The sequence below is a fragment of the Salvelinus sp. IW2-2015 genome, linkage group LG23 (assembly GCF_002910315.2).
Source record: "Salvelinus sp. IW2-2015 linkage group LG23, ASM291031v2, whole genome shotgun sequence".
NCBI classification, from domain to species: domain Eukaryota; kingdom Metazoa; phylum Chordata; class Actinopteri; order Salmoniformes; family Salmonidae; genus Salvelinus; species Salvelinus sp. IW2-2015.
Window position 1 is genome coordinate 16,255,274 of NC_036863.1, and position 13,216 is coordinate 16,268,489.

The 13,216-nt window shown below is 41.5% G+C and overlaps 1 protein-coding gene across 4 annotated transcripts in view; it reads right to left on the minus strand.

Annotated features, from left to right (window-relative positions):
* Nucleotides 1–13,216, minus strand: part of LOC111951005 (cell adhesion molecule 1-like) — a 648,521-nt gene that overhangs the window by 210,801 nt on the left and 424,504 nt on the right. For 3 of the 4 annotated variants that reach the window (XM_023968962.2, XM_070434392.1, XM_070434391.1), the window contains exon 6: nt 5,436–5,594. The exons of the other annotated variant lie outside the window; for it this stretch is intronic. In XM_023968962.2, the coding sequence (XP_023824730.1) occupies nt 5,436–5,594 (159 nt within the window). The remainder of the gene's footprint in view (nt 1–5,435; nt 5,595–13,216) is intronic. 4 annotated transcript variants of the gene reach the window in all.

Below are 13,216 nucleotides of genomic sequence, written 5' to 3' on the forward strand. Positions count from 1 at the left end.
GTCAGGGAGTTGACTAAGAACCCGATGGTCACTCCAGAGTTTATCGGGACACGTCTCTGAATGTCCTTGAGTGGCTCAGCCGGAGCCCAGACTTGAACTTGGTTGAACATCTCTAGAGAGACCTGAAAATAGCTGTGCAAACGTCCTCCATTTAAGAATGGAGGCCATTATGTTCTTGGGGACCTTCAATGCTGAAGAAATGTTTTGGTACCCCTCCCCAGATCTGTGCCTCGACACAATCCTGTCTCGGAGCTGTACGGATAATTCCTTCGACCTCATGGCTTGGTTTTTGCTCTGACATGCACTGTCAACTGTGGGACCTTATATAGACAGGTGTGTGCCTTTCCCAAATCATGTCCAATCAATTGAATTTACCACAGGTGGACTCCAATCAAGTTGTAGAAACATCTCAAGGATGTTCAATCGAAACAGCACCTGAGCTCAATTTCGAGTCTCGTAGATAAGGGTATGAATACTTGTGTAAATACTCTGTTTCTGTTTTTTGTTTGATTTTTATTTGCAAAAAACACGTTTTCACTTTTTCATTATGGGGTATTATGTGTAGATTGATGAGGATAATTTTTTTAAATCAATTTTAGAATATGGCGGTAACGTAACAAAATGTGGGAAAAAAATCAAGGGGTCTGAATACTTTCCGAATGTATTGTATAAGAAAGATCAGGAAATATTTATAATATATATATATATATACACAGTGGGGAGAACAAGTATTGATACACTGCCGATTTGCAGGTTTTCCTACTTACAAAGCATGTAGAGGTCTGTATATTTTATCATAGGTACACTTCAACTGTGAGAGACGGAATCTAAAACAAAATCCAGAAAATCACATTGTATGATTTTTAAGTAATTCATTTGCAGGTAATGAGTGGAGAACAGGAGGGCTACAGGTAATGAGTGGAGAACAGGAGGGCTTCTTAAAGAAAAGCTAACAGGTCTGTGAGAGCCGAATTCTTACTGGTTGGTAGGTGATCAAATAATTATGTCATGCAATAAAATGCAAATGAATTACTTAAAAATCATACAATGTGATTTCTGGATTTTTGTTTTAGATTCCGTATCTCACAGTTGAAGTGTACCTATGATAAAAATTACAGACCTCTACATGCTTTCTAAGTAGGAAAACCTGCAAAATCGGCAGTGTATCAAATACATGTTCTCCCCACTGTATATACACATTTAATTTATTATAATTTTTATACATGTATTTAACCCCGTATTTTAGGCACTAACTATTTCCATAGAAACTGAGTGTACGAAAATTAGGAACCATGACATAGAATGACCAGATGAATCCAGGTGAAAACTATGATCACTTTATTGAAACACTTGTTAAATCCACTTCAATCAGTATAGATGAAGGGGATGAGACAGGTTACAGAAGATTTTAAGCCTTGAGATAATTGAGACATGGATTGTGTATGTGTGTCATTCAAGAGGTGAATTGGCAAGACCAAATATTTAAGTGCCTATGAACGGGTATAGGTAGTAGGTGCCAGGCGCACCGGTTTGAGCGTGTCAAGAACTGCAAAGCTGCTTGGTTTTTCATTATCAACAGTTTCACGTGTGTATCAAGAAGGCCACCACGAAAGGACATCCAGCTCACTTGACACAACTGTGGAAGCATTGGAGTCACATGGAATGCTTTCGATACCTTGTAGGGTCCAAGCCACAATAAATTGAGGCTGTTCATTTGCAGGGCTCTGCAGTGCTCCGCCTTGCACAAAGGCGGAGGTAGCGGTCCTGCTGCTGGTTGTTGCCCTCCTACGGCCTCCTCCACGTCTCCTGATGTACTGGCCGTCTCCGGTAGCGCCTCCATGCCTCTGGACACTACGCTGACAGACACAGCAAACCTTCTCCACAGCTCGCATTGATGTGCCATCCTGGATGAGCTGCACTACCTGAGCCACTTGTGTAGGTTGTAGACTCCGTCTCATGCTACCACTAGATGAGAGAGCACCGCAGCATTCAAAAGTGACCAAAACATCAGCCAGGAAGCATAGGAACTGAGAAGTGGCTGTGGTCACCACCTGCATAATCACTCCTTTATTGGGGGTGTCTTGCTAATTGCCTATAATTTCCACCTTTTGTCTATTCCATTTGCACAACAGCATGTGAAATGTATTGTCAATCAGTGTTGCTTCCTAAGTGGCCAGTTTGATTTCACAGAAGTGTGATTGACTTGGAGTTACATTGTGTTGTTTAAGTGTTCCCTTTATTTTTTTGAGCAGTGTATATAAACCCTGGATGACTGACAGGGGGTGCTGTATTGAAGCCACCGCGCAGCCATCTTAGTGGTACTCCTCCATTATAAAAATGATTTTGGAAGCTATAGAAATGCATTTATTAATGTCTGCATTAGTTTTTGACACATTTATTCTATTACAGATGCCTTAATGCATACATTTAAATTATATGATGTGAGCTAAACATAAAAATGACAAAAATATATTAAAACATTAAAAGTACTAAGGATACTGTTCCCACTACAAAAACAAAACATACTTAAATACATGTAATTTTGTCCTTGAAATATTTAATTTAAATACAGCAGAATTCCATTAATTCCTATGGAGGACTGCTCCGATGGAGCAGATGGAGGACTGTGTCAATATGGCCGACCGGTGGCTTTAAAGCCTCTCAATGTCCAATACATAGCATCTGCAATCCAGGGTTTATATGGGGTGGCAGGTAGCCTAGTGGTTAGAGCGTTGGACTAGTTGGAAAGGTTGGAAAGGTTGCAAGTTCGAATCCCTGAGCTGACAAGGTAAAAATCTGCCGTTCTGCCCCTGAACAAGGCAGTTAACCCACTGTTCCTAGGCCGTCATTGAAAATAAGAATTTGTTCTTGCCTAGATAAATAAAGTTAAAAATAAATATATATATATATAATAGGTTGCAACCAAGGAGGTGGGCTTAGCGAAGGGTCAATTGCTGCCATATTGGGGGTCCATGTGAAATTGTGGACATGTCTAATCGTATCCGCTCTGCCTCTTCCATATGTATTCAGCGCAATGTGAAAAAAGCAATTGGAGGGGCAGCCTAACCAGGCTCTGCTCAACCAATTGGAGGGGCAGCCTAACCAGGCTCTGCTCAACCAATTGGAGGGGCAGCCTAACCAGGCTCTGCTCAACCAATTGGAGGGGCAGCCTAACCAGGCTCTGCTCAATCAATTGGAGGGGAAGCCCAAACAACCTCGAGCCCTATCTGCTACTGTCATGGGAGAGTGACTAAATGTCATGTCTAGGCAGATTTGGAAAGGTCAGATGGAGCATCCTTTTTTAATTCCTGGACGGAAGCTTTTTACAGAACGGACAAAGCTCCAAGAGTGACTACAAGCACGGCTTAGGTTAACCATGGTACAGCAACACACTATCAATGAGCCATATGTCAAGGTTTGAAAGGAAAGGCAACGTTTTGGAGAAAATATCCTTACCCTTTTGCATAGATAATGGGATCTGAAGCCTAGGTCTTCAGCCAAAAGGCCAAGTCAAGCCCTTCAGGGCCTTACCCATTGTATCATAATACCACTACTGCATATTAAACATAGGGCAAATATAAAAATGGTGTATTTTAGCTCCTGATGCAGAGACAGCTCAAATGCAGGCTGAAGGCCGTGGTCTGTTGTCTGAGTATGGACAAAGGCCTCTGGGATCTTTGTTCAAGGAAAAAGGGGCAAACTTGTGTGTAAAAAATTATGGATAGACTTAAAGTTAACTTCTTTGGGGTAGGGGGCAGTATTTTCACGTCCGGAGGAAAAGCGAGCCCAGAGTAAACTGCCTGCTACTCAGGCCCAGATCCTAGGATATGCATATTATTAGTATATTTGGATAGAAAACACTCAGAAGTTTCTAAAACTGTTTGAATGATGTCTGTGAGTATAACAGAACTCATATGGCAGGCAAAAACCTGAGAAGAAATCCAACCAGGAAGTGGGAAATCTGAGGTTTGTAGGTTTTCAACTCTTTGCTTATCCAAGATACAGTGGAAATGGGGTCATGTTGCACTTCCTAAGGCTCCCACTAGATGTAAACAGTCTATAGAACCTTGTTTGATGCTTCTACTGTGAAGTGGGGGCGAATGAGAGGAGATTGAGTAAGGTCTCTCCCAGAATGCCATGCGCTGACAATGCGCGTTCATGTGAGAGTTAGCTGTGTTCCATCGCATTTCTGAAGACAAAGGAATTGTCCGGTTGGAACATTATTGAAGTTTTATGTTAAAAACATCCCAAAGATTGATTCTATACATCGTTTGACATGTTTCTACAGCCTGTAACGGAACTTTTTGGACTTTTCGTCCGTACTTTCCACTGGACTTGCACGCGCGTCGGGAGTTTAGATTGTGTACTGAACGCGCGAACAACAAGGAGGAATTTGGACATAAATGATGGACATTATCGAACAAAACAAACATTTATTGTGGAAGTGGGATTCCTGGGAGTGCATTCTGATGAAGATCATCAAAGGTAAGTGAATATTTATAATGCTATTTCTGACTTATGTTGACTCCAACATGGCGGATATCTCTTTGGGTTGATTTGCCATCTTAGTGCCGTACTCAGATTATTGCATGGTTTGCTTTTCCTTAAAGTTTAAAAAAAATCTGACACAGCGGTTACATTAAGGAGAAGTGGATCTAAAATTCAATGTGTAACACTTGTATTTTCATCAACATTTATGATGACTATTTCTGTAAATTGATGTGGTTCTCTGCAAAATCACCGGATGTTTTGGAACTACTGAACATAACGCGCCAATTTAAACTCAGATTTTTGGATATAAATATGAACTTTACCGAACAAAACATACATGTATTGTGTAACATGAAGTCCTATGAGTGTCATCTGATGAAGATCATCAAAGGTTAGTGATTCATTTTATCTATATTTCTGTTTTTTGACTCCTCTCTTTGGCTGGAAAAATGGCTGTGTTTTTCTGTGAATTGGCACTCACCTAACATAATCGTTTGGTTTGCTTTCGTCGTAAAGCCTATTTGAAATCGGACACTGTGGCTGGATTTACAACAAGTGTATCTTTAAAATGGTGTAAAATACATGTATGTTTGAGGAATTTTAATTATGGGATTTCTGTTGTTTTGAATTTGGCGCCCTGCAGTTTCACTGGCTGTTGACGAGGTGAGACGCTACCGTCCCACATACCCTAGTGAGGTTAAGTCAACATTTGAAGAACAAAATCTAAACGATATCCCTCACTCAGTAGAATACATGTATCTCACATGTACAGCCCCTTGCCCTCCATAAGTATTTTGTATATAGTTTGCGAGGCACATTACTGTGAAAATAGACAAGATGGCATTTAATCTTATTTTCTAGGTTTGAGTCACTCAGGAAAGACATTATTAGTGGACAAAGACACTTGGAAGTATTATTTCTCTCAAGTGTTTGCCCATACTCACAATGTACCACCAGGTACGTCAGGGCTTGGAAGTCTTTGACGGCTGGGTGGTCCACGATGCACACCACGGGCACGCCGTCGTCCTCCTTAGTGACGATGAACCTCAGCTGGCTGGTCACCGTAAACATGTGGTCATATGTCTCCTCCACCTTGGATATGCCTGGGAGGGATGACAAAAACAGCCACGTTTAAAACGCTCAAGGTTCTGGGGGAGTTTCTACTAAGCCAGGAATCATCAACTAGATTCAGCCGCGGGACGATTTTTTGTTGAGGGTATGGTCGGGGGGAAATAATAAAACATGATCATTTCGCCTCCCGAGTGGCGCAGCGGTCTAAGGCATCGCAGTGCTAGAGGTGTCACTGCAGACCCGGGTTCGAATCCAGGTTGATATCTCTAGCTTAAACTGACGGATTTTGATGGCGATTTTTGTATTATGCTAATTAGATTTCCTCGGGGCCACATACATCAACTCTGGGGGTTAATAGGACTTGTTTATTTTTACGAAATATAGCTAACATTCACCTACTCTGCGTCTTACAAAGACACGGCGGTTGAAACCAAAAATCTCCAATTTGGACTCATCAGCCCAAATGACAGATTTCCACCGGTCTAATGTCCATTGCTCGTGTTTCTTGGCCAAGTCTCTTATTATTATTATTGGTGTCCTTTAGTAGTGGTTTCTTTGCAGCAATTCGACCATGAAGGCCTGATTCACAGTCTCCTCTGAACAGTTGACGTTGAGATGTGTCTGTTACTTGAACCCTCTGAAGCATTTAGTTGGGCTGCAAATTCAAAGGCTGGTAATTCTAATGGACTTATCCTCTGCAGCAGAGGTAACTCTGGGTCTTCCTTTCCTGTGGTGGTCCTCATGAGAGTCTTTTTTGCATTTTTCGACTGCACGCTTTTGTGTTTTTTTTGCGACTGCACTTGAAGAAACTTTCAGGTTTGACTGATCTTCATGTCTTAAAGTAATAATGGACTGTTGTTTCTCTTTGCTTATTTGAGCTGTTCTTGCCATAATATGGACAAGGTATTTCACCAAATAGGGCTATCTTTTGTATACCACCCCTACCTTGTCACAACACAACTGATTGGCTCAAACTCATTAAGGAAAGAAATTCCACAAATTAACTTTTAACAAGACACACCTGTTAATTTAAATGCATTCCAGGTGACTACCTCATGAAGCTGGTTGAGAGATTGCCAAGAATGTGCAAAGCTGTCATCAATGCAAAGGGTGGCTACTTTGAAGAATCTCAAATACAAAATATATTTTGATCTGTTTAACACTTTTTTGGTTACTACATGATTCCATATGTGTTATTTCATAGTTTTGATCTCTTTACTATTATTCTACAATCTAGAAAAACCCTGAAATGAGTAGGTGTGTCCAAACTTTTGACTGGTACTGGGAAACTGGTCAGGATCGAGGCAAAGATGAACGGAGCAAAGCACAGTGAAATCCTTGATGAAAACCTGCTCCAGAGCGCTCAGGACCTCAGACTGGGTCGAAGGTTCCTCTTCCAAAAGGACAATGACCCTAAGCACACAGCCAAGACAATGCAGGAGTGGCTTCGGGACAAGTCTCTGAATGTCCTTGAGTGGCCCAGCCAGAGCACTGACTTGAACACGATCGAACATCTCTGGAGACCTGGAAATAGCTATGCAACGACGCTCCCCATCCAACCTGACAGAGCTTGAGAGGATCTGAAGAGAAGAATGGGAGAAACTCCGCAAATACAGGTGTGCCAAGCTTTTAGCGTCATACCTAAGAAGACTCGAGGCTGTAACCGCTGCCAAAGGTGCTTCAACACTGAGTAAAGGGTTTGAATACTTATGTAAATGTAATATATTTCAGTTTTTTTAAATAGCAAAAKAAAAAAAAAGACCCCCTTTTCTCCCCAATTTCGTGGTATCCAATTGCTAGTAATTACTATCTTGTCTCATCGCTACAACTCCCGTACGGGCTCGGGAGAGACGAAGGTGGAAAGCCATGCGTCCTCCGAAACACAACCCAACCAAACCGCACTGCTTCTTAACACAGCGCACCTCCAGCCCGGAAGCCAGCCGCTCCAATGTGTCGGTGGAAACACCATGCACCCGGCCACCTTGGTTAGCGCGCACTGCGCCCGGCCCGCCACAGGAGTCGCTGGTGCGCGATGATGAGACAAGGATATCTTTACCGGCCAAACCCTCCCTAACATGGACGACGCTAGGCCAATTATGCGTCGCCCCACGGTCCGGTCGCGGCCGGCTGCGACAGAGCCTGGGCGCGAACCCAGAGTCTCTGGTGGCACAGCTAGCGCTGCGATAGACCACTGCACCAGTATTTCAGTTTTTTAATTTGTAATAAATTAGCAACATAAAAAAAAACCTGTTTTTGCTTTTATCATTATGGGGTATTGTGTCTAGATTGATGAGGGGGGAAAAAACAATACATTTTACAATAAGGCTATAACGCAACAAAATGTGGAAAAAGTCAAGGGGTCTGAATACTTTCCGAATGCACTGTACTACCCGGCTACCTTCAGACTAGTCTTGTAAGGCTTGTGGGCATCCTAAATGTATGTGTTTGTGAGAGACTAACCTTCCATAGAGGGGTCATATTAGTGTGTAGTCCAAACTGTTCGGACACTACAGACAGAAGTTGGCAGATCAGCTGTTCTGACTTCAGATGAGACACGTGACGCTTGTGGGGGTCATGAGTCTCATCTTTCCATAGAGGGGTCATAATAGTTTGTGGGCCAAACAGTTTGGACGCTACATACGTTTTCGGGATGTCTCATGGTCTGACAAACACCGCTCTAGCTCTGCCACCTTTCACCGCAGATGCAGAAGGGCGACATTGGCGGATGCAGTGAACTGAGACACAGCCCATGCAAAAAAATCTAACATTTAAACTGACGGATTTGGATGGGGATTGTTTTATTATGCTAATTAGACTTTTGCGAGGCCGCGGATATCAACTCAAGTGCGTTAAAAGCCCACTGATATTTACAGACTTTAAAAAAAAATATCGTTTTGTTATTTTGGGAAGTGGGTCTTTACTAAAGACTTCAGGGACCTATTGTATGGCACCCGATGAAGACCTGAGTGGTTGAAACGTTGTCTCAATTGTCACCAATAAACCACATGTAAGCACAGATTGCAGTGTGTAGAATTAATTTGTATTGTTTACTGAACAATATCCGGCACCTGCTCAAAGACATTGTGTGTGTGTGTATCATGTTTTAGGGAAGAAAACCAGCCATGTTTCAACACAAGACCGTAGGAACCTATTGTAAAGCAGCATCTTTAGACCGCAAGTCATTCATGTAACTGGCCTGTACATAAAATGGTCTTTGGTACTTTTCGTGGAATTGAGTACACCTGAAATATAAATAACTGAAAACCAATAAGCTCCTATGAAAAGCTGCTGTTGTGTAACTATGTGTTCCCACATTGAATTGGGAGTGGAATACGTTTATTTTGTAACGAAATTGTAACAAAGGGCTACTGTTGCGCTCAAGGCTACGGGGGAAGAGTAGTAGTAACTCAACATAAGGGAGAGAGGCGGCCATTGTGCGTCTCTGAATGGAGTGGCTCTGTGAGTGACCTTATACAGTACAAGTAGGGGAGAGAGAACGGAACGTCCTAGAAAATGGTCAATGGTAGGTGAATCAGCTGGAAATTGCTCGCTGTCAAGGGCTGTTGTACTCGTGAGTCACTCAATGGCTGCTGGGGTAGTTGTTGATGGGACAGTTTATTTGTGTTTTATGAAGGGATTTTGATCCAAAGTAACCCCTGCCAACAGTACACAGCAAGGTGTGAAGTAAGCCTCGTTCTGATGAGTAACTGGGGTGTTACTACACAATACAGACAACACACTCTTCACACGCTGAATAGGCCAACTTTCTTGTCCCATTTTGTAATAATATTTGGTATCAAGAATGTCATGTAAATAAAGCAAATAGAATTTCATTGGATTGAGACGGGGAGGTTGTTCAGGGAGAAAGAGCGGGAGAGGGAGAGAGAAAGAACAAGGGGAGGGGAGGAGAGAGGTAGAAGGGAGGAGAAAGGGAGAGGGAGAGGGGGGTGAGGGATAATGCACCTGACAGAGGATTTATTTTCATATACAGTGCCTTCAAAAAGTATTCACACATGTTACAAAAAACATAATTTAGAATTTTTGTCACTGGCCTACACACAATACTCCATAATGTAGTGGAATTATGTTTTTTGATTTAAAAAAATAAGAATTAAATGTCTCGAGTCAATAAGTATTCAACCCCTTTGTTATGACAAGCCTACATGAGATCAGGAGTAAAACTTTGCTTAACAAGTCACATATTAAGTTGCATGGACTCACTGTGTTTGCAATAATAGTGTATAACATTCTTTTTGAATGACTACCTCATCTCTGTACCCTACACATACAATTATCTGTAAGGTCCCTCAGTCGAGCATTGAATTTCAAACACAGATTCAACCAAAGACCAGAGAGGTTTTCCAATGCCACGCAAAGAAGGGCACCTATTGGTAGATGGGCAAAAAAAAAAAAAAAAAAGCAGATATTGAATATCCTTTTGAGCATGGTGAAGTTATTAATTACACTTTAGATAGTGTGTCAATACACCCAGTCACTACAAAAATAAAGGCGTCCTTCCTAACTCAGTCGCCGGAGAGGAAGGAAACCACTCAGGGATTTCACCATGAGGCCAATGGTGACTTTAAAACAGTTACAGAGTTTAATGGCTGTGATAGGAGAAAATTAACGATGGATCAACAACATGGTAGTTACTCCACAATACTAACCTAATTGACAGTGAAAATAAGGAAGCCTGTACAGCAGTCACCAACCAGTCAATCGCAATCAACTGGTTGATCTCCAAGGCATTCCTAGTCGATCAACAAACATTTCTGCAAATAGCCTTGCGTTCCTATTATTATTTAATTTTTTCCCTCACTGTTGGCGGTAGGTGCATTTGATTCAGCAACCCTAGCGCCGGGAAGGCAAAGTGTTCCCATTTTTTAACAATTTCATGTGTCTGAAGGTAGAACTCAACCTACCCGGCAGGCCCAGAGAGCAAATCAAGTGCACCTTTAGGCTTACCACTGGCCAATCAGATAGCTCAGATGACCGTGTCTGCACAGTTTCTTTGAGCCATAGATTGTAAAAAGAAGCTGAGCAAAGTTGATACTGTGAGATTTCAAAACATTTAAAACCATGACTAGAGAGATTTGATGAATACAGTAGAGTTGCTGTTTTTATGAGTAAGCTCATGTTTAAGTTGATATTCAGCACTGTCAACACTAAGCCATAAAATGTGTGTCCTCCCTACTTACACTTACACTACAACCAGCACTGCAGCTGCATTGAAGGAGTACAGCAAAGTGTTTCGATAAGCTTGCGTTCTTATTATTAGAGTCTTGTGTCTTTTTAATATCTGGGAATATTTCACTATCTCTGGTCATAGGAGTAGCAACATCATTTGGTGCATGAGGCAGAAATAATGCAGTGCATAATGCAGTGCGACTTGAGTTTCGCCATCAGCTGGAAGACTGTGTCCCCGTTTCTCATTGGAGGGAGGGAGAGAGGAGGGACGCTGAGTGGGGTTAGAGGCAGCCTCACAGCTGCTCCCTCCCTCCATCAGACTGACCATCAGATGCAGGCCATCAGTCCAGTAAAAAAACTATTATGCTCACTCAGCTATGAGTCAAGTAATACAACAAATTATATATCACCAGTGTGATCATATACCACATTAAAAAAAATATAATTTCAAAATGGTCTGAGAAGAACAACATTGGCAGGGCAATTCGGGCATAGAAATATGCAATGAAATGTATTGGTCCTATAGCCTACTGCACAAACCTCGTTGCTATAGAACTGTTTTTAATTGGAAAATGTTGCATAGGCTTACCTTTAAGTCCTGCTTAAGAAAAACTCAGAAAGTGATCTTGATTAAAAAAAGGTTGGTGACCACTGCTGCACAGAATACAAATATTCCAAAATATGCATCCTGTTTGCAACAAAGTAATACTGAGTACCACGCTCCATATTTTCAAACATAGTAGTGGCTGCATCATGTTACAGCCATGCTTGTCAAGGACTGGGGAGTTTTTCAGGATAAAAAAGAAATGGAATGGAGCTACACACAGGCAAAATCCTAGAGGAAAACCTGGTTCAGTCTGCGTTTCACCAGACACTGTGAGATGAATTCACCTTTCATCAGGACAACAACCTAAAACACATGGCCAAATGTACACTGGAGTTGTCACCAAGAAGATAGTGAATGTTCCTGAGTGGTCAAGTTACAGTTTTGACTTAAATCTGCTTGAAAATCTAGTGCAAGACCTGAAAATGGTTGTCTAGCAATGATCAACAACCAATTTGACAGAGCTTGAAGAATCTTTTAAAGAATAATGGGCAAATGTTGCACAATCCAGGTGTGGAAAGCTCTTAGAGACTTACCCAGAAAGACTCACAGCTGTAGTCACTGTCAATGGTAATTCTAACAGATATTGTCACGGGGGTTGAATACTTATCTAATCAAGATACTGTATAATAATTTTTCTTTTTTTACAAATGTTCACATTTGTCTTCCACTTTGACATTACAGATTATTTTGTGTAGATCGTTGACAAAAAAATGACAAATAAATGTTAATCCCACTTTGTAACATCAAAATGTGGAAAAAGGCAAGGGGTGTAAATACTTTCTGAAAGCACTGTAGCTTTGTATTATGAGGATGAAATGGCGAACTGCCTTTGTGTGCTGTTGTTCCTCAGCTACAGGTATCTGATGGATATTGAGTTGCCACTTCACATCCTGCTCCATCACCGCAGAGACAGCTGTCTCCGAGGCTGATGGGAAAACGAGTCTTTGTGACAAACAGGTGTTACTCAATTTGACAAGCCAAGCGCAGTAGAAACTAATTTGTCGCTAATAAAATGAAACCGTAAAAAAAACAAATAGCAACGTGGAGATGGATCAGCGAGGTGTCATGCTTTTTAACTAACTGACAGCGTTTTAAAGAACCAGCTGAGTTAGACCTGAGAAATAAGCTAAGGTGAACGTCTGACCAATGATAAAGTGAACAATTTACTACCAGGGGGAAAGGATTTAATTTGATTATCCATACATTTTATTTTATTATTACAGCACAGTAGATAATTACCAACATGTTGAATATCACTGCACTGTCAACATTATGCAATAACAAACGTGTTGGGCACTTGCTCAATGGAAGAGAGATATGCAAATACCTTTGAATTGGATGATGCGTACTGAATCTTATTTACTTATGAAGATATCATCTTCCCACGGTGATAGCATCTCCGTTTGATAGCCGCAGTCTCAGATGTGGCGCTCGATATTACTCCAACATTATTTTTTGGAGTGCTAGCGAACATATTCATGTAAATGAAAAGCTAATTGCTTTTGTAGTCGAATAGTGAAGCTCGGGGTTCAAAATCAAAGCAGGGAGAGTTGATGCACTGTTAATGACTGCACTTAGCTATTCCTTCAGATGCAGAGCCATTAACAGTCCCCTCTATTTTACATTTGAAAATAATCGTTAATTGTAATTTCAGCACCATTTAAGAGCATGGGGGCCTGCTTTTGGGGAGAGTGGACTCGGATGCATCAAAGTGCCTTAGACATTCCTTGACTACTTGCCCTTAGCAAGTTCAAATATTATTTTATAAATTTGCCAGTCATTCTGGCAGAGTGTGGCAGGGTAATTGAAATCACCCCGGTAATTTTCTTTAGAAGACTTAAGGCTAATGGCAGTGCTCGG